The sequence below is a fragment of the Petromyzon marinus genome, chromosome 71 (assembly GCF_048934315.1).
Source record: "Petromyzon marinus isolate PM22_M1 ecotype Great Lakes invasive population chromosome 71, UKy_Petmar_22M1.pri1.0, whole genome shotgun sequence".
NCBI classification, from domain to species: domain Eukaryota; kingdom Metazoa; phylum Chordata; class Hyperoartia; order Petromyzontiformes; family Petromyzontidae; genus Petromyzon; species Petromyzon marinus.
This window is the reverse complement of record NC_133737.1, coordinates 5,255,239-5,278,191: the sequence shown is the minus strand read 5'-3', so window position 1 is coordinate 5,278,191 and position 22,953 is coordinate 5,255,239. Positions and strand designations below refer to the sequence as shown.

Here is a 22,953-nt window from a genome sequence, read left to right as displayed (position 1 = left end):
CCCACCCACTCACTCACTCACCCACCCACTCACTCACCCACTCCACTCACCTCACCACTCACTCACCCACTCACTCACTCACCCACCCACTCACTCACCCACTCACTCACCCACCCACCTACCCACTCCTCACCACTCACCCACCCACTCACTCACCCCCACCCCCTCACCCACCCCACTCACTCACCCACCCACCCACTCACGCACTCACTCACTAACCCACTCACTCACTCACTCACCCACTCACCCACTCACCCACTCACTCACCCACCTACCCACTCCTCACCACTCACCCACCCACTCACCCACCCACCCACTCACCCACCCACCCACTCACTAACCCACCCACTCACTCACTCACCACTCACCACCCACTCACTCACCCACTCACTCACCCACCCACCTACCCACTCCTCACCACTCACCCACCCACTCACTCACCCACCCACTCACCCACTCACTCACTCACCCACCCACCCACTCATCCACCCACTCACTCACCCACCCACCCACCCACTCACTCACCCACCCACTCACCCACTCACTCACCCACTCACTCACTCACCCACCCACTCACTCACCCACTCACTCACCCACCCACCTACCCACTCCTCACCACTCACCCACCCACTCACTCACCCACCCACTCACCCACCCACTCACTCACCCACCCACCCACTCACGCACTCACTCACTAACCCACTCACTCACTCACTCACCCACTCACCCACTCACCCACTCACTCACCCACCCACCTACCCACTCCTCACCACTCACCCACCCACTCACCCACCCACCCACTCACCCACCCACCCACTCACCCACCACTCACTAACCCACCCACTCACTCACTCACCCACTCACCCACCCACTCACTCACCCACTCACTCACCCACCCACCTACCCACTCCTCACCACTCACCCACCCACTCACTCACCCACCCACTCACCCATCACTCACTCACTCACCCACCCACCCACCCACTCACCCACCCACTCACTCACCCACCCCACCCACTCACCCACTCACTCACTAACCCACCCACTCACTCACTCACTCACCCACTCACCCACCCACTCACTCACCCACTCACTCACTCACCCACCCACCTACCCACTCCTCACCACTCACCCACCCACTCACCCACCCACCCACTCACCCACTCACTCACTAACCCACCCACTCACTCACTCACCCACTCACCCACCCACTCACTCACCCACTCACTCACCCACCCACCTACCCACTCCTCACCACTCACCCACCCACTCACTCACCCACCCACTCACCCACTCACTCACTCACTCACCCACCCACCCACTCACCCACCCACTCACTCACCCACCCACCCACTCACCCACTCACTCACTAACCCACCCACTCACTCACTCACTCACCCACTCACCCACCCACTCACTCACCCACTCACTCACTCACCCACCCACCTACCCACTCCTCACCACTCACCCACCCACTCACCCACCCACCCACTCACCCACCCACTCACCCACTCACTCACCCACCCACTCACCCACTCACTCACCCACTCACTCACTCACCCACCCACTCACTCACTCACCCACCCACTCACTCACCCACTCACTCACCCACCCACTCACCCACCCACCCACTCACCCACCCACTCACCCACTCACTCACCCACCCACTCACCCACTCACTCACCCACTCACTCACTCACCCACCCACTCACTCACTCACCCACCCACTCACTCACTCACCCACCCACTCACTCACCCACTCACTCACCCACCCACCTACCCACTCCTCACCACTCACCCACCCACTCACTCACCCACCCACTCACTCACCCACTCACTCACCCACCCACTCACTCACTCACTCACCCACCCACTCACTCACCCACTCACTCACCCACCCACCTACCCACTCCTCACCACTCACCCACCCACTCACCCACCCACCCACTCACCCACCCACTCACCCACTCACTCACCCACTCACTAACCCACTCACCCACTCACTCACTCACCCACCCACTCACTCACCCACTCACTAACCCACTCACCCACTCACCCACCCACTCACTCACCCACCCACTCACTCACCCACTCACCACAATAATAAATAAATAAATAAACCCTCAGGCCGACCTCTTAACCCGGGTCCAGCCCAAGACGACTCCCCTGGCTCCTCCTCCGACTCCGCCCCCTCGCCTGGCTCCGCCCTCGACTCCTCTGCCGGCTCCGCCCCCTCGCTTGGACACACCTCCGAATCCGCCCCCTCGCCTGGCTCCGCCCTCGACTCCTCTGCCGGCTCCGCCCCCTCGCTTGGACACACCTCCGACTCCGGCCGTGGCCCCGCCCATTTCTCTGGCTCCGCCTCCGCTTCTGACGTCATTGGCCAGCTCCGACTGAACGCCACGAGCCACGGCAGTGACGTCACGGCTCAGAGCGCGGCCAGCTCGGCTCATGACGTCATAGCTCAATCGAGGATGCAGGGAGTCGCTGGCTCTGTGGATGACATCATAGCTCAAGTCAAGAGCCACGGAGTGGTTGGCTCTGAGGATGACGTCATAGCCCAGGAGGTCGGTGGCTCTGTGGATGACGTCATAGCTGAAGAAAAGAGCCATGGAGTGGGTGGCTCTGTGGATGACGTGATAGCTGAGGGGGTCAGTGGCTCTGTGGATGACGTCATAGTTCAAGTCAAGAGCCACGAAGTAGGTGGCTCTGAGGATGACGTCAAAGCCCAGGAGGTCGATGGCTCTGTGGATGACGTCATAGCTCATGGGGCCGGTGACTCTGTCGATGACGTCATAGCTCAAGTCAAGATCCACGGAGTGGGTGGCTCTGAGGATGACGTCATAGCCCAGGAGGTCGGTGGCTTTGAGGATGACGTCATAGCTCAAGTCAAGAGCCACGGAGTGGGTGGCTCTGAGGATGACGTCATAGCCCAGGGGGTCAGTGGCTCTGTCGATGACGTCATAGCTGAAGAAAAGAGCCACGGAGTGGGTGGCTCTGAGGATGACGTCATAGCCCAGGAGGTCGGCGGCTCTGTGGATGACGTCATAGCTCAAGGGGACGGTGGCTCTGTCGATGACGTCATAGCTCAAGTCAAGAGCCACGTAGTGGGTGGCTCTGAGGATGACGTCATAGCTCAGGGAGTCGGTGGCTCTGTCGATGACGTCATAGCTCAAGTCAAGAGCCACGTAGTGGGTGGCTTTGAGGATGACGTCATAGCTCAGGGGGTCGGTGGCTCTGTCGATGACGTCATAGCTGAAGAAAAGAGCCACGTAGTGGGTGGCTCTGAGGATGACGTCATAGCCCAGGATGTCGATGGCTCTGTGGATGACGTCATAACTCAAGTCAAGAGCCACGGAGTGAGTGCTTCTGTGAATGACGTCATAGCTCAGGGGGTCGGTGGCTCTGTCGATGACATCATAGCTCAAGGAGTCGGTGGCCCTGTGGGTGACGTCACAACTCAAGTCAAAACCCGGGGGGGGATCCGTGTCTCTGTCGACAACGTCATAGGCCAGCGGCGAAACAACGCCACGAGCCGCACAAGTGACGTCATAGCTCAATCGAGGAGGCAGGGAGGTCAAGAAGTCAAGGGCCAGGGGGCTGGGCGGGGCAACGGCACGGCCCCTCCCCCTCCGCGTGACGTCGCGAAGGGCGGAGCCTACGACGTCACGAAGGGCGGTGCCTACGACGTCACGAAGGGCGGAGCCTACAACGTCAGTAAGGGCGGAGCCTACGACGTCACAAAGGGCGGAGCCTTCGACATCATGAAGGGCGGAGCCTACAAAGTCACGAAGGGCGGAGCCTACAACGTCACTAAGGGCGGAGCCTACGACGTCACGAAGGGCGGAGCCTTCGACATCATGAAGGGCGGAGCCTACAAAGTCACGAAGGGCGGAGCCTACAACGTTACTAAGGGCGGAGCCTACGACGTCATGAAGGGCGTAGCCTACGACGTCACAAAGGGCGGAGCCTACAACGTCATGAAGGGCGGAGCCTACAACGTCACTAAGGGCGGAGCCACGAGGCTGAATGTGACAGGATTGGAGGGTGGCATTGTTGTTGGTGGTGGCTGCTGTGGGTGTCTCGTACCATACGTGAGTCAGTCAGTCAGTCACTCAGTCAGTCAGTGAGTCAGTCACTCAGTCACTCAGTCAGTCACTCAGTCAGTCACTCAGTCAGTCAGTCAGTCACTCAGTCACTCAGTCAGTCACTCAGTCAGTCACTCAGTGAGTCAGTCAGTCAGTCAGTTACACAGTCACTCAGTCACTCAGTCACTCAGTCACTCAGTCACTCAGTCAGTCACTCACTCAGTCACTCAGTCACTCACTCAGTCAGCCACTCAGTCAGTCAGTCACTCAGTCAGTCAGTCAGTCACTCAGTCAGTCAGTTACTCAGTCAGTCAGTCACTCACTCAGTCAGTCAGTCAGTCACTCAGTCAGTCACTCACTCAGTCAGTCAGTCACTCAGTCAGTCAGTCAGTCAGTCACTCACTCACTCAGTCAGTCACTCACTCAGTCACTCAGTCAGTCAGTCACTCAGTCAGTCAGTCACTCAGTCAGTCAGTCACTCAGTCAGTCACTCAGTCAGTCACTCAGTCACTCAGTCAGTCACTCAGTCAGGCAGTCACTCAGTCAGTCAGTCACTCAGTCACTCAGTCAGTCAGTCACTCAGTCACTCAGTCAGTCAGTCACTCAGTCACTCACTCAGTCACTCAGTTACTCAGTGAGTCAGTGAGTCAGTCAGTCACTCAGTCAGTCAGTCAGTCAGTCACTCAGTCAGTCAGTCAGTCAGTCACTCAGTCACTCAGTCAGTCACTCAGTCAGTCACTCAGTCAGTCACTCAGTCAGTCAGTCAGTCACTCACTCAGTCAGTCACTCAGTCAGTCAGTCAGTCACTCAGTCACTCAGCCAGTAACTCAGTCAGTCACTCAGTCACTCAGTCAGTCAGTCAGTCAGTCACTCAGTCAGTCACTCAGTCAGTCAGTCAGTCACTCAGTCAGTCACTCAGTCACTCAGTCAGTCAGTCACTCAGTCAGTCACTCAGTCAGTCACTCAGTCAGTCAGTCAGTCACTCAGTCAGTCACTCAGTCAGTCACTCAGTCAGTCAGTCACTCAGTCAGTCAGTCAGTGAGTCAGTCAGTCAGTCACTCAGTCAGTCACTCAGTCACTCAGTCAGTCACTCACTCAGTCAGTCAGTCACTCAGTCAGTCAGTCACTCAGTCAGTCAGTCAGTGAGTCAGTCAGTCAGTCACTCAGTCAGTCAGTCAGTCACTCAGTCACTCAGTCAGTCAGTCAGTCACTCAGTCAGTCAGTCACTCAGTGAGTCATTCAGTCACTCAGTCAGTCAGTCAGTCAGTCACTCAGTCAGTCAGTCACTCAGTCACTCAGTGAGTCAGTCAGTCACTCAGTCACTCAGTCACTCAGTCACTCAGTCAGTCACTCAGTCAGTCACTCAGTCAGTCACTCAGTCAGTCACTCAATCAGTCACTCAGTCAGTCATTCACTCAGTCAGTCAGTCAGTCACTCAGTCAGTCAGTCACTCAGTCACTCAGTGAGTCAGTCAGTCACTCAGTCAGTCACTCAGTCAGTCAGTCACTTAGTCAGTCAGTCAGTCAGTCACTCAGTCAGTCACTCAGTCAGTCACTCAGTCACTAGCTCACTCATTCACTCACTCACTCACTCAGTCAGTCACTCAGTCACTCAGTCACTCAGTCAGTCAGTCACTCAGTCAGTCAGTCACTCAGTCACTCAGTCACTCAGTCACTCAGTCAGTCACTCAGTCAGTCAGTCAGTCACTCAGTCATTCACTCAGTCACTCAGTCAGTCACTCAGTCAGTCAGTCACTCAGTCAGTCACTCAGTCAGGCAGTCACTCAGTCAGTCACTCAGTCACTCACTCAGTCAGTCAGTCAGTCACTCAGTCAGTCACTCAGTCAGTTACTCAGTCAGTCACTCAGTCACTCAGTGAGTCAGTCAGTCACTCAGTCAGTCAGTCAGTGAGTCAGTCAGTCACTCAGTCACTCAGTCACTCAGTCAGTCAGTCACTCAGTCAGTCACTCAGTCAGTCACTCAGTCACTCAGTCAGTCACTCAGTCAGTCAGTCAGTCACTCAGTCAGTCACTCAGTCAGTCACTCAGTCACTCAGTCAGTCACTCAGTCAGTCAGTCAGTCACTCAGTCAGTCAGTCACTCAGTGAGTCAGTCAGTTACTCAGTCAGTCAGTCAGTGAGTCAGTCAGTCACTCAGTCACTCAGTCAGTCAGTCACTCAGTCAGTCAGTCACTCAGTCAGTCACTCAGTCAGTCAGTCACTCAGTCACTCAGTCAGTCACTCAGTCAGTCAGTGAGTCAGTCAGTCAGTCACTCAGTCAGTCACTCAGTCAGTCAGTCACTCAGTCACTCAGTCAGTCACTCAGTCAGTCAGTCACTCAGTCAGTCAGTCACTCAGTGAGTCAGTCAGTCACTCAGTCAGTCAGTCACTCAGTCAGTCAGTCACTCAGTCAGTCAGTCACTCAGTCACTCAGTGAGTCAGTCAGTCACTCAGTCACTCAGTCACTCAGTCAGTCACTCAGTCAGTCAGTCAGTCAGTCACTCAGTCAGTCAGTCAGTGACTCACTCAGTCAGTCACTCAATCAGTCAGTCACTCAGTCACTCAGTCAGTCACTCACTCAGTCACTCAGTCAGTCAGTCACTCAGTCACTCAGTCAGTCATTCACTCAGTCACTCACTCAGTCACTCAGTCAGTCAGTCACTCAGTCAGTCAGTCACTCAGTCACTCAGTGAGTCAGTCAGTCACTCAGTCAGTCAGTCAGTAACTCAGTCAGTCAGTCACTCAGTCACTCAGTCAGTCACTCAGTCACTCAGTCACTCAGTCAGTCAGTCATTCAGTCACTCAGTGAGTCAGTCAGTCACTCAGTCACTCAGTCAGTCACTCAGTCACTCAGTCAGTTACTCAGTCAGTTACTCAGTCAGTCACTCAGTCAGTTACTCAGTCAGTCAGTCAGTCACTCAGTCAGTCACTCAGTCACTCAGTCACTCAGTCAGTCACTCACTCAGTCACTCAGTCACTCAGTCAGTCACTCACTCAGTCACTCACTCAGTCAGTCACTCAGTCAGTCACTCAGTCAGTCACACAGTCAGTCAGTTAGTCACTCAGTCACTCAGTCAGTCACTCAGTCAGTCACTCACTCAGTCACTCAGTCAGTCACTCAGTCAGTCACTCAGTCACTCAGTGAGTCAGTCAGTCACTCAGTCAGTCAGTCACTCAGTCACTCAGTCAGTCAGTCACTCAGTCAGTCACTCAGTCACTCAGTCAGTCAGTCATTCAGTCACTCAGTGAGTCAGTCAGTCACTCAGTCAGTCAGTCACTCAGTCACTCAGTCAGTCAGTCACTCAGTCAGTCACTCAGTCACTCAGTCACTCACTCAGTCACTCAGTCAGTTACTCAGTCAGTTACTCAGTCAGTCACTCAGTCAGTTACTCAGTCAGTCAGTCAGTCACTCAGTCAGTCACTCAGTCACTCAGTCAGTCACTCACTCAGTCACTCAGTCACTCAGTCAGTCACTCACTCAGGCACTCACTCAGTCAGTCACTCAGTCAGTCACTCAGTCAGTCACACAGTCAGTTAGTCACTCAGTCACTCAGTCAGTCACTCAGTCAGTCACTCACTCAGTCACTCAGTCAGTCACTCAGTCAGTCACTCAGTGAGTCAGTCAGTCACTCAGTCAGTCACTCAGTCAGTCACTCACTCAGTCACTCAGTCAGTCACTCAGTCAGTCACTCAGTCACTCAGTCACTCAGTCAGTCAGTCACTCAGTCAGTCAGTCACTCAGTCAGTCACTCAGTCAGTCAGTCACTCAGTCACTCAGTCAGTCACTCAGTCAGTCAGTGAGTCAGTCAGTCAGTCACTCAGTCAGTCACTCAGTCAGTCAGTCACTCAGTCACTCAGTCAGTCACTCAGTCAGTCAGTCAGTCACTCAGTCAGTCAGTCACTCAGTGAGTCAGTCAGTCAGTCACTCAGTCAGTCAGTCAGTCACTCAGTCAGTCAGTCAGTCACTCAGTCAGTCAGTCACTCAGTCACTCAGTGAGTCAGTCAGTCACTCAGTCACTCAGTCACTCAGTCACTCAGTCAGTCAGTCAGTCAGTCAGTCACTCAGTCAGTCAGTCACTCACTCAGTCAGTCACTCACTCAGTCAGTCACTCAGTCACTCAGTCACTCACTCAGTCACTCAGTCAGTCAGTCACTCAGTCACTCAGTCAGTCATTCACTCAGTCACTCACTCAGTCACTCAGTCAGTCAGTCACTCAGTCAGTCAGTCAGTCACTCAGTCACTCAGTGAGTCAGTCAGTCACTCAGTCAGTCAGTCAGTAACTCAGTCAGTCAGTCACTCAGTCACTCAGTCAGTCAGTCACTCAGTCAGTCACTCAGTCACTCAGTCAGTCACTCAGTCACTCAGTCACTCAGTCAGTCAGTCATTCAGTCACTCAGTGAGTCAGTCAGTCACTCAGTCACTCAGTCAGTCACTCAGTCACTCAGTCAGTTACTCAGTCAGTTACTCAGTCAGTCACTCAGTCAGTTACTCACTCAGTCAGTCAGTCACTCAGTCAGTCACTCAGTCACTCAGTCACTCAGTCAGTCACTCACTCAGTCACTCAGTCACTCAGTCAGTCACTCACTCAGTCACTCACTCAGTCAGTCACTCACTCAGTCACTCAGTCAGTCACTCAGTCAGTCAGTTAGTCACTCAGTCACTCAGTCAGTCACTCAGTCAGTCACTCAGTCACTCAGTCACTCACTCAGTCACTCAGTCAGTTACTCAGTCAGTTACTCAGTCAGTCACTCAGTCAGTTACTCAGTCAGTCAGTCAGTCACTCAGTCAGTCACTCAGTCACTCAGTCAGTCACTCACTCAGTCACTCAGTCACTCAGTCAGTCACTCACTCAGGCACTCACTTAGTCAGTCACTCAGTCAGTCACTCAGTCAGTCACACAGTCAGTTAGTCACTCAGTCACTCAGTCAGTCACTCAGTCAGTCACTCACTCAGTCACTCAGTCAGTCACTCAGTCAGTCACTCAGTGAGTCAGTCAGTCACTCAGTCAGTCAGTCACTCAGTCACTCAGTCAGTCAGTCAGTCACTCAGTCAGTCACTCAGTCACTCAGTCACTCAGTCAGTCACTCAGCCACTCAGTCAGTTACTCAGTCAGTTACTCAGTCAGTCACTCAGTCAGTTACTCAGTCAGTCAGTCAGTCACTCAGTCAGTCACTCAGTCACTCATTCACTCAGTCAGTCACTCACTCAGTCACTCACTCAGTCAGTTACTCAGTCAGTCACTCAGTCAGTCACACAGTCAGTCAGTTAGTCACTCAGTCACTCAGTCAGTCACTCAGTCAGTCACTCACTCAGTCACTCAGTCAGTCACTCAGTCAGTCACTCAGTCACTCAGTGAGTCAGTCAGTTACTCAGTCAGTCAGTCACTCAGTCAGTCAGTCACTCAGTCAGTCACTCAGTCAGTTACTCAGTCACTCAGTCAGTCACTCTGTCAGTCAGTCAGTAACTCAGTCAGTCAGTCACTCAGTCACTCAGTCAGTCAGTCACTCAGTCAGTCACTCAGTCACTCAGTCAGTCACTCAGTCACTCAGTCACTCAGTCAGTCAGTCATTCAGTCACTCAGTGAGTCAGTCAGTCACTCAGTCACTCAGTCAGTCACTCAGTCACTCAGTCAGTTACTCAGTCAGTTACTCAGTCAGTCACTCAGTCAGTTACTCACTCAGTCAGTCAGTCACTCAGTCAGTCACTCAGTCACTCAGTCACTCAGTCAGTCACTCACTCAGTCACTCAGTCACTCAGTCAGTCACTCACTCAGTCACTCACTCAGTCAGTCACTCACTCAGTCACTCAGTCAGTCACTCAGTCAGTCAGTTAGTCACTCAGTCACTCAGTCAGTCACTCAGTCAGTCACTCAGTCACTCAGTCACTCACTCAGTCACTCAGTCAGTTACTCAGTCAGTTACTCAGTCAGTCACTCAGTCAGTTACTCAGTCAGTCAGTCAGTCACTCAGTCAGTCACTCAGTCACTCAGTCAGTCACTCACTCAGTCACTCAGTCACTCAGTCAGTCACTCACTCAGGCACTCACTTAGTCAGTCACTCAGTCAGTCACTCAGTCAGTCACACAGTCAGTTAGTCACTCAGTCACTCAGTCAGTCACTCAGTCAGTCACTCACTCAGTCACTCAGTCAGTCACTCAGTCAGTCACTCAGTGAGTCAGTCAGTCACTCAGTCAGTCAGTCACTCAGTCACTCAGTCAGTCAGTCAGTCACTCAGTCAGTCACTCAGTCACTCAGTCACTCAGTCAGTCACTCAGCCACTCAGTCAGTTACTCAGTCAGTTACTCAGTCAGTCACTCAGTCAGTTACTCAGTCAGTCAGTCAGTCACTCAGTCAGTCACTCAGTCACTCATTCACTCAGTCAGTCACTCACTCAGTCACTCAGTCACTCAGTCAGTCACTCACTCAGTCACTCACTCAGTCAGTCACTCAGTCAGTCACTCAGTCAGTCACACAGTCAGTCAGTTAGTCACTCAGTCACTCAGTCAGTCACTCAGTCAGTCACTCACTCAGTCACTCAGTCAGTCACTCAGTCAGTCACTCAGTCACTCAGTGAGTCAGTCAGTTACTCAGTCAGTCAGTCACTCAGTCAGTCACTCAGTCAGTTACTCAGTCACTCAGTCAGTCACTCTGTCAGTCAGTCACCCACTCAGTCACTCAGTCACTCAGTCAGTCACTCAGTCAGTCAACCACTCAGTCACTAACTCACTCAATCAGTCAGTCACTCAGTCAGTCACTCAGTCAGTCACTCAGTCAGTCATTCACTCACTCAGTCACTCAGTCACTCAGTCAGTCACTTAGTCAGTCACTCACTCAGTCACTCACTCACTCAGTCAGTCACTCAGTCACTCAGTCAGTCTCTTAGTCAGTCACTCACTCAGTCACTCACTCACTCAGTCAGTTACTCAGTCACTCAGTCAGTCACTCACTCAGTCACTCACTCAGTCACTCAGTCACTCAGTCAGTCACTTAGTCAGTCACTCAGTCAGTCACTCAGTCAGTCACCCACTAAGTCACTCAGTCAGTCACTCAGTCAGTCACCCACTCAGTCACTCAGTCAGTCACTCAGTCAGTCACTCAGTCAGTCACACAGTCAGTCACTCATTCAGTCACTAACTCACTCAGTCACTCAGTCAGTCACTCAGTCACTCAGTCACTCAGACAGTCACTCAGTCAGTCACTTAGTCAGTCATTCAGTCACTCGGTCAGTCACCCACTCAGTCACTCAGTCAGTCCACTCAGTCACCAACTCACTCAGTCACTCACTCAGTCACTCAATCAGCCACTCAGTCACTCATTCAGTCACTCAGTCACTCACTCAGTCATTCAGTCACTCAGTCAGTCACTCAGTCAGTCACTCACTCATTCAGTCACTCACTCAGTCACTCACTCAGTCACTCAGTCAATCAGTCAGTCACTCAGTGAGTCATTCAGTCAGTCACTCACTCACTCAGTCACTCACTCACTCAGTCACTCACTCAGTCACTCAGTCACTCAGGCACTCACTCACTCAGTCACTCAGGCACTCGGTCAGTCACTCACTCAGTCACTCTGTCACTCAGTCAGTCGGGGATTCAGTCAGCCACTCAGTTGGTCAGACACTCAGTCACTCACTCAGTCACTCACTCATTCAGGCACTCGGTCAGCCACTCAGTCACTCAGCCAGTCACTTAGTCAGGAACTCACTCAGTCAGTCACTAAGTCACTAACTCAGGCACTCAGTCACTCAATCAGTCAGACACTCACCCTCTCAACCACCCACTCACCCACTCACCAACCCACTCACTCACCCCCCCACTCACCCACTCACCCACACACTCACCCACTCACTCGCCCACTCACTCACCCACTCACTCACCCACTTACCCACTCACTTACCCACTCACTCACTCACCCACCCACTCATTCACCCACTCACCCACCTACTCATCCATTCACTCACCCACTCGCTCACCCACTCACTCACCCACTCGCTCACCCGCTCACTCACTCACTTACCCACTCACCCACTCACTCACTCACCCACTCACTCACCCACCCACTCACTCACTCACTCACCCACCCACTCACTCACTCACCCACCCACTCACTCACTCACCCACTCACTCACTCACCCACCCACTCACTCACTCACCCACTCACTCACTCACCAACTCACTCACCCACCCCTCTCTCCCCGCCCCCCTCACCCCACGTGACCCCCTCCCCCCATTGTGACGTCACAGATGACCATCTTTGTCCACGTGCTCCTGATCCTCGTTTGCTTGACCACTCTGTTCCTGGTCACGTGCAGCTTCACCTACCTGGTCACGTGGCGCAGGAGGAAGGTGATAGTGGTGATGGTGATGGTGGTGATGGTGGTGATACTACTACTGATGATGATGATACTACTGATGATGATGATGATGATACTACTACTGATGATGATGATGATACTACTACTGATGATGATGATACTACTACTGATGATGATGATACTACTACTGATGATGATGATACTACTACTGATGATGATGATGATGATACTACTACTGATGATGATGATGATACTACTACTGATGATGATGATACTACTACTGATGATGATGATACTACTACTGATGATGATGATGATACTACTGATGATGATGATGATACTACTACTGATGATGATGATACTACTACTGATGATGATGATACTACTACTGATGATGATGATACTACTACTGATGATGATGATGATGATACTACTACTGATGATGATGATGATACTACTACTGATGATGATGATACTACTACTGATGATGATGATACTACTACTGATGATGATGATACTACTACTGATGATGATGATGATACTACTGATGATGATGATGATACTACTGATGATGATGATACTACTACTGATGATGATGATACTACTACTGATGATGATGATGATACTACTACTGATGATGATGATACTACTACTGATGATGATGATACTACTACTGATGATGATGATACTACTACTGATGATGATGATGATGATACTACTACTGATGATGATGATACTACTACTGATGATGATGATACTACTACTGATGATGATGATACTACTACTGATGATGATGATACTACTACTGATGATGATACTATTGATGATACTATTGATGATGATACTACTACTACTAATGATGATGATGATACTACTACTGATGATGATGATACTATTGATGATACTATTGATGATACTACTAATACTGATGATACTGATGATGATACTACTACTGAGGATGATGATACTACTGCTGATGATGATGATACTACTACTGATGATGATGATACTACTATTACTGATGATGATGATACTACTACTACTGATGATGATGATACTACTACTGATGATAATGATGATGATACTACTGATGATGATGATACTATTACTGATGATGATACTGCTACTGATGATACTGCTACTGATGATACTACTACTGATCTTGATACTACTACTGATGATGATACTACTGGTGATGATGATAATGATGATGATGATACTACTACTACTACTGAAGATGATACTACTGATGATGATACTATTGATGATGATACTACTACTGATGATACTATTGATAATGATACTATTACTACTGATGATGATACTATTGATGATGATACTACTGATGATGATACTATTGATAATGATACTTTTCATGATGATGATACTATTGATGATGATACTACTGATGATGATACTATTGATAATGATACTTTTCATGATGATGATACTATTGATGATGATACTACTGATGATGATACTATTGATGATGATGATGATACTATTGATGATGATGATGATCATACTTCTACTACTGATGATGATACTACCGATGATGATACTACTACTGATGATGATGATGATGATACTACTGATGATGATACTACTGATGATGATACTACTACTGATAATGATGAAATTACTACTACTGATGATTATACTACTGATGATGATACTACTGATGATGATGATGATATTACTAGTGATGATGGTGATACTACTGATGATGATGCTTTTTGTATTTTCCTTTTAGGGTCAAAATGGGCCCTATGTAAACTTTCTTGGAGTTGAGGTGAGGGCAGAAACCCAAAGACTCACACAGAGACCCACAGACTCACACAGAGACCCACAGACTCACACAGAGACTCATAGACTCACAACATAGAGACCCACAGACTCACACAGAGACCCACAGACTCACCACACAGAGACCCACAGACTCACCACACAGAGACCCACAGACTCACACAGAGACCCACAGATTCACTCATAGAGACCCACAGACTCACCACACAGAGACCCACAGACTCACTCATAGAGACCCACAGACTCACCACATAGAGACCCACAGACTCACCACACAGAGACCCACAGACTCACTCATAGAGACCCACAGACTCACCACACAGAGACCCACAGACTCACTCATAGAGACCCACAGACTCACCACACAGAGACCCACAGACTCACCACACAGAGACCCACAGACTCATCACACAGAGACCCACAGACTCACCACACAGAGACCCACAGACTCACTCATAGAGACCCACAGACTCACCACACAGAGACCCACAGACTCACTCATAGAGACCCACAGACTCACCACACAGAGACCCACAGACTCATCACACAGAGACCCACAGACTCATCACACAGAGACCCATAGACTCACCACACAGAGACCCACAGACTCACCACACAGAGACCCACAGACTCACCACACAGAGACCCACAGACTCACCACACAGAGACCCACAGACTCACCACACAGAGACCCATAGACTCACCACACAGAGACCCACAGACTCACCACACAGAGACCCACAGACTCACCACACAGAGACCCACAGACTCACTCATAGAGACCCACAGACTCATCACACAGACACCCATAGACTCACCACACAGAGACCCACAGACTCACCACACAGAGACCCACAGAATCACACAGAGACCCACAGACTCACCACACAGAGACCCACAGATTCACCACACAGAGATCCACAGACTCACCATACAGAGACCCACAGACTCACCACACAGAGACCCACAGACTCACCACACAGAGACCCACAGACTCACCACACAGAGACCCATAAACTCACCACAACACAGAGACCCATAAACTCACCACAACACAGAGACCCAGACTCACCACACAGAGACCCACAGACTCACACAGAGACCCACAGACTCACACAGAGACCCACAGACTCACCACACAGAGACCCACAGACTCACCACACAGAGACCCACAGACTCACCACACAGAGACCCACAGACTCACCACACAGAGACCCACAGACTCACCACACAGAGACCCATAGACTCACCACACAGAGACCCAGAGACTCACCACACAGAGACCCACAGACTCACCATACAGAGACCCACATACTCACCACACAGAGACCCACAGACTCACCACACAGAGACCCACAGACTCACCACACAGAGACCCACAGACTCACCACACAGAGACCCACAGACTCACCACACAGAGACCCACAGACTCACCACACAGAGACCCACAGACTCACCACACAGAGACCCACAGACTCACCACACAGAGACCCACAGACTCACCACACAGAGACCCACAGACTCACCACACAGACACCCACAGACTCACCACACAGAGACACACAGACTCACCACACAGAGACCCACAGACTCACCACACAGAGACCCACAGACTCACCACACAGAGACCCACAGACTCACCACACAGAGACCCACAGACTCACCACACAGACACCCATAGACTCACCACACAGAGACACACAGACTCACCACACAGAGACCCACAGACTCACCACACAGAGACCCACAGACTCACCACACAGAGACCCACAGACTCACCACACAGAGACCCACAGACTCACCACACAGAGACCCACAGACTCACCATACAGAGACCCACAGACTCACACAGAGACCCACAGACTCACCATACAGAGACCCACAGACTCACCACACAGAGACCCACAGACTCACCACACAGAGACCCACAGACTCATCACAGAGACCCACAGACTCACACAGAGACCCACAGACTCACCACACAGAGACCCACAGACTCACCACACAGAGACCCACAGACTCACCACACAGAGACCCACAGACTCACCACACAGAGACCCACAGACTCACCACACAGATACCCACAGACTCACCACACAGAGACCCACAGACTCACCATACAGAGACCCACAGACTCACCACACAGAGACCCACAGAATCACACAGAGACCCACAGACTCACCACACAGAGACCCACAGATTCACCACACAGAGATCCACAGACTCACCACACAGAGACCCACAGACTCACCACACAGAGACCCACAGACTCACCACACAGAGACCCACAGACTGACCACACAGAGACCCACAGACTCACCACACAGAGACCCACAGACTCACCACACAGAGACCCATAAACTCACCACCACACAGAGACCCAGACTCACCACACAGAGACCCACAGACTCACACAGAGACCCACAGACTCACACAGAGACCCACAGACTCACCACACAGAGACCCACAGACTCACCACCACACAGAGACCCACAGACTCACACAGAGACCCACAGACTCACACAGAGACCCACAGACTCACCACACAGAGACCCACAGACTCACCACACAGAGACCCATAAACTCACCACCACACAGAGACCCAGACTCACCACACAGAGACCCACAGACTCACACAGAGACCCACAGACTCACACAGAGACCCACAGACTCACCACACAGAGACCCACAGACTCACCACCACACAGAGACCCACAGACTCACACAGAGACCCACAGACTCACACAGAGACCCACAGACTCACCATACAGAGACCCACAGACTCACCACCACACAGAGACCCACAGACTCACACAGAGACCCACAGACTCACCATACAGAGACCCACAGACTCACCACACAGAAACCCATAGACTCACCACACAGAGACCCACAGACTCACCACACAGAGACCCACAGACTCACCACACAGAGACCCACAGACTCACCACACAGAGACCCACAGACTCACCACACAGAGACCCACAGACTCACCACACAGAGACCCACAGACTCACCACACAGAGACCCACAGACTCACCACACAGATACCCACAGACTCACCACACAGAGACCCACAGACTCACCATACAGAGACCCACAGACTCACCACACAGAGACCCACAGAATCACACAGAGATCCACAGACTCACCACACAGAGACCCACAGATTCACCACACAGAGATCCACAGACTCACCACACAGAGACCCACAGACTCACCACACAGAGACCCACAGACTCACCACACAGAGACCCACAGACTGACCACACAGAGACCCACAGACTCACCACACAGAGACCCACAGACTCACCACACAGAGACCCATAAACTCACCACCACACAGAGACCCAGACTCACCACACAGAGACCCACAGACTCACACAGAGACCCACAGACTCACACAGAGACCCACAGACTCACCACACAGAGACCCACAGACTCACCACCACACAGAGACCCACAGACTCACACAGAGACCCACAGACTCACACGGAGACCCACAGACTCACCACACAGAGACCCACAGACTCACCACACAGAGACCCATAAACTCACCACCACACAGAGACCCAGACTCACCACACAGAGACCCACAGACTCACACAGAGACCCACAGACTCACACAGAGACCCACAGACTCACCACACAGAGACCCACAGACTCACCACCACACAGAGACCCACAGACTCACACAGAGACCCACAGACTCACACAGAGACCCACAGACTCACCACACAGAGACCCATAGACTCACCATACAATAATAATTCAGCCGAGTAAAAATAATTCACATCCACCCAGAGGTCTTGGAGATATCTCCCTGTATGCGTCTGTATTTTGGGGTAACCATAGAAAACACGGTTCGATCTGGACCAATTCTGTTCTAGAATGCATCTGCACCCAATCGTGAGTCAGTCTACAGAATATAAAACGCATCCAACCAAGGATCTGGGAAATATTTCTATTAAATGGGGTCATGATTACTCTGCAGAACAGATTTCGATCTGGAACAACATTTTCACGACCTTTCTGTACCCAAGGCTAAGTCGGCCGCGTTGAAATAACTCGCATCCACCCGGCGGGGGTCTAGGAGATATCTCCACGTCCGGCGAATGTATCGTGAGGTAGCTCTGGAGAACACGGTTCGATCTGGACCGAAATCTCCAGGACTTATCTGCGCCCAATCACCATTCCGCCTACCGAGTTTGCTCCACATCCGCCCGGGGGTCTAGGAGATATCTCCACGTCCGGCGAATGTATCGTGAGGTATCTCTGGAGAACACGGTTCGATCTGGACCGAAATGTCCAGGACTTATCTGCGCCCAATCGCCATTCCGCCTACCGAGTTTGCTCCACATCCGCCCGGGGGTCTAGGAGATACCTCCACGTCCGGCGAATGTATCGTGAGGTAACTCTGGAGAACACGGTTCGATCTGGACCAAAATATCCAGGACTTATCTGCGCCCAATCGCGATTCAGCCTACCGAGTTTGCTCCACATCCGCCCGGGGGTCTGGGAGATACGTGGGTTTTTATGAGGCATCGAGACGCCAATTTCGGTGAGGCTGAACCACCTTGTCACTGCCCCCTGCAGAGCTTCGTTGAGGATGGAGTCCGCGGAGATGGCAGGGGCCAGAAGACTCCTCCACACGAGGTAGCAACGTCACCGCCGCCGTCGCTATGACAACTACCACGAGTTGTAGCAGTTAAAGTGGTCGTGCCACTAGTTACACTGCCGGTATATTGATATTAAATATAGAGACACTATAACTGGCTAAGGGTCTCTCTCTCTCTCTCTCTGTCTGTGTCTCTCTGTCTGTGTCGTTCTCCGGCTCTCTCAGTCGACGCTGGCATCATTCAAGAACGACGCCTTTGACAGAGAGGACGATGGCTGTGCCGCAGGGCGCCAGGTGCGATCGCCATCATCCGGTGACGCCGGACGGAGGAGTGGCAGCCTCTCCTCTCCTCCACACACCAGAACCAGTCCACCGGACCTCCCGTACAGCACAGAGGTGCTGGAGGTAGTTGACCAGCTCCGGACCGAGGAGTGGCAGCCTCTCCTCATGCCAGAACCAGTCCACCGGACCTCCCGTACAGCACAGAGGTCCCAGCGGTAGTTGACCAGCTCCTGACCGAGGAGTGGCAGCCTCTCCTCTCCACACACGCCACAACCAGTCCACGGGACCTCCCGTACAGCACAGAGGTCCCAGCGGTAGTTGACCAGCTCCGGACCGAGGAGTGGCAGCCTCTCCTCATGCCACAACCAGTCCATCGAACCTCCCGTATACCACAGAGGTCCCGGCGGTAGTTGACCAGCTCCGGACAGAGGAGTGGCAGCCTCTCCACACGCCACAACAAGTCCACGGGACCTCCCGTACAGCACAGAGGTCACGGAGGTAGTTGTCCAGCTCCCGACGGAGGGAGTGGCAGCCTCTCCTCTCCTCCACATGCCAGAACCAGTCCACGGGACCTCCCGTACACCACAGAGGTGCTGGCAGTAGTTGACCAGCTCCTGACCGAGGAGTGGCAGCCTCTCCTCATGCCACAACCAGTCCACGGGACCTCCCGTACAGCACAGAGGTGCTGGAGGTAGTTGACCAGCTCCGGACCGAGGAGTGGCAGCCTCTCCTCCACACACACCACAACCAGTCCACGGGACCTCCCGTACACCACAGAGGTCACGGTGGTAGTTGACCAGCTCCCGACGGAGGAGTGGCAGCCTCTCCTCACACCACAAACAGTCCACCGGACCTCCCGTATACCACAGAGATCACGGAGGTAGTTGACCAGCTCCCGACAGAGGAGTGGCAGCCTCTCCTCATGCCACAACCAGTCCATCGAACCTCCCGTATACCACAGAGGTCCCAGCGGTAGTTGACCAGCTCCCGACGGAGGAGTGGCAGCCTCTCCACACGCCACAACCAGTCCACGGGACCTCCCGTATACCACAGAGGTCCCAGCGGTAGTTGACCAGCTCCCGACGGAGGAGTGGCAGCCTCTCCTCTCCTCCACATGCCAGAACCAGTCCACGGGACCTCCCGTACAGCACAGAGGTCCCGGCGGTCGTTGTCCAGCTCCCGACCGAGGAGTGGCAGCCTCTCCTCTCCTCCACACACGCCACAACCAGTCCACTGGACCTCCCGTACACCACAGAGGTCCCGGTGGTAGTTGTCCAGCTCCCGACGGAGGAGTGGCAGCCTCTCCTCACACCACAAACAGTCCACGGGACCTCCCGTATACCACAGAGGTCCCAGCGGTAGTTGTCCAGCTCCTGACCGAGGAGTGGCAGCCTCTCCACACACGCCACAGCCAGTCCACGGGACCTCCCGTACACCACAGAGGTCCCGGAGGTAGTTGTCCAGCTCCTGACTGAGGAGTGGCAGCCTCTCCACACGCCACAACCACTCCACGGGACCTCCCCTACCCCACAGAGGTCCCGGTGGTAGTTGTCCAGCTCCCGACAAAGGAGTGGCAGCCTCTCCACACGCCACAACCAGTCCACGGGACCTCCCGTACAGCACAGAGGTCCCGGAGGTAGTTGTCCAGCTCCGGACCGAGGAGTGGCAGCCTCTCCTCCACACACACCACAACCAGTCCACGGGACCTCCCGTACACCACAGAGGTCCCGGAGGTAGTTGTCCAGCTCCCGACGGAGGAGTGGCAGCCTCTCCTCAGCTGCGTTACCACGGGCTGTGCGATGGTATTTCAGTGCTAACCCAAGCACAATTTCCCCCGCACAGGGATCGATCCTACAGAGCGAGCGTGGGAAGACTCCCAAATCCTACGGCTCCCTCGGCCAATCGGCAGCCGGGGGGAGTGACACCGCGGCCGGAAGCTGCGGTGCTGGCGGCGCCATCTTGGGTGGGGTGGGCGGCGCCATCTTGGGTGGGGGAGGCGGGGCAGGAAGTGATGTCACAACGGAAGTCGGTGATGGCTGTGGCGGTGGTGGTGGTGGTGGTGATGGGGTTATGGTGATGGTTGGCCCTCAGGGTAAAGTGATGGGAGGTGATGGGGCGATGGTGATGGGTGGTGATGGGATGGTGATGGGTGGTGATGGGGCGATGATGGGTGGTGATGGTAAAGTGATGGGTGGTGATGGGATGGTGATGGGTGGTGATGGGGTGATGGGTGGTGATGGATTGGTGATGGGTGGTGATGGGATGGTGATGGGTGGTGATGGTTTGATGGGTGGTGATGGGGCGATGATGGGTGGTGATGGGATGGTGATGGGTGGTGATGGATTGGTGATGGGTGGTGATGGGGCGATGATGGGTGGTGATGGGATGGTGATGGGTGGTGATGGGGTGATGATGGGTGGTGATGGATTGGTGATGGGTGGTGATGGGGCGATGATGGGTGGTGATGGATTGGTGATGGGAGGTGATGGATTGGTGATGGGTGGTGATGGTTTGATGGGTGGTGATGGGATGGTGATGGGTGGTGATGGGATGGTGATGGGTGGTGATGGGGTGATGATGGGTGGTGATGGGGGGATGATGGGTGGTGATGGGGCGATGATGGGTGGTGATGGGGCGATGGTGATGGGTGGTGATGGGATGGTAATGGGTGGTGATGGATTGGTGATGGGTGGTGATGGGGCGATGGTGATGGGTGGTGATGGATTGGTGATGGGTGGTGATGGGATGATGGGTGGTGATGGGGGGATGGTGATGGGTGGTGATGGGGCGATGATGGGTGGTGATGGGGCGATGGTGATGGGTGGTGATGGGGTGATGATGGGTGGTGATGGATTGGTGATGGGTGGTGATGGGGCGATGGTGATGGGTGGTGATGGGGTGATGATGGGAGGTGATGGGGCGATGGTGATGGGTGGTGATGGGATGATGGGTGGTGATGGGGCAATGATGGGTGGTGATGGATTGGTGATGGGAGGTGATGGGATGGTGATGGGTGGTGATGGGGTGATGGGTGGTGATGGGGTGATGATGGGAGGTCATGGAAGGTGATGGGTTCGTAATGGTTTGGTGATGGGGTGGTGATGGGTGGTGATTTTAATACTCAGCTATTTTAGAAACCTTACTTAGGGGTGATCCCGATCACTCAGTCACTCAGCCACTCACTCACTCAGTCACTCAGTCAGTCAGTCACTCACCAACCCACTCACTCACTCAACCACTCAGTCAGCCACTCAGTCAGCCACTCACTCACCAGTCACTCACCAACCCACCCACTCGCCACTCACTCAGCCACTCACTCACTCACCCACCCACCCACTCACCAGTCACTCACTCACCAACCCACCCACTCACCAACCCACCCACTCAGTCACTCACCCACCCACTCAGTCACTCACCCACCCACTCAGCCACTCACCCACCCACTCAGCCACTCACCCACCCACTCAGCCACTCACCCACCCACTCAGCCACTCACCCACCCACTCAGCCACTCACCCACCCACCCAGCCACTCACCCACTCAGCCACTCAGCCACCCACTCACTTACCTACTCACCCACCCACTCACTCACCCAGCCACCCACCCACTCACACTCACCCACTCACTCAGCCACTCACCCAGCCACTCACCCACCCACTCTCACTACAGGAGTGTGTGGACTAATTCCCATCTGTTCAATCTGGTAACCTTCTGGAGGACCCGAGGCTTAGACTGAGTGTCTGTGTGTGTCTGTCTCTGTCTCTGTGTGTGTCTGTGTCTCTCTGTGTGAGTCTGTGTGTCGGTGTGTGTCTATGTGTGTGTCTCTGTGTGAGTCTGTGTGTCTGTGTG

At 53.1% G+C, this 22,953-nt stretch overlaps 1 protein-coding gene across 1 annotated transcript in view; it reads left to right on the top strand.

The window, feature by feature from the left end:
• LOC116937246 (uncharacterized) overlaps positions 1-22,953 on the top strand; it is a 70,617-nt gene that overhangs the window by 6,971 nt on the left and 40,693 nt on the right. The window contains exons 2-7 of the mRNA XM_076055362.1: positions 2,128-4,094; positions 12,328-12,429; positions 14,152-14,190; positions 18,801-18,860; positions 19,048-19,116; positions 20,947-21,129. Coding sequence (XP_075911477.1) covers positions 2,128-4,094; positions 12,328-12,429; positions 14,152-14,190; positions 18,801-18,860; positions 19,048-19,116; positions 20,947-21,129 — 2,420 coding nt within the window. The remainder of the gene's footprint in view (positions 1-2,127; positions 4,095-12,327; positions 12,430-14,151; positions 14,191-18,800; positions 18,861-19,047; positions 19,117-20,946; positions 21,130-22,953) is intronic.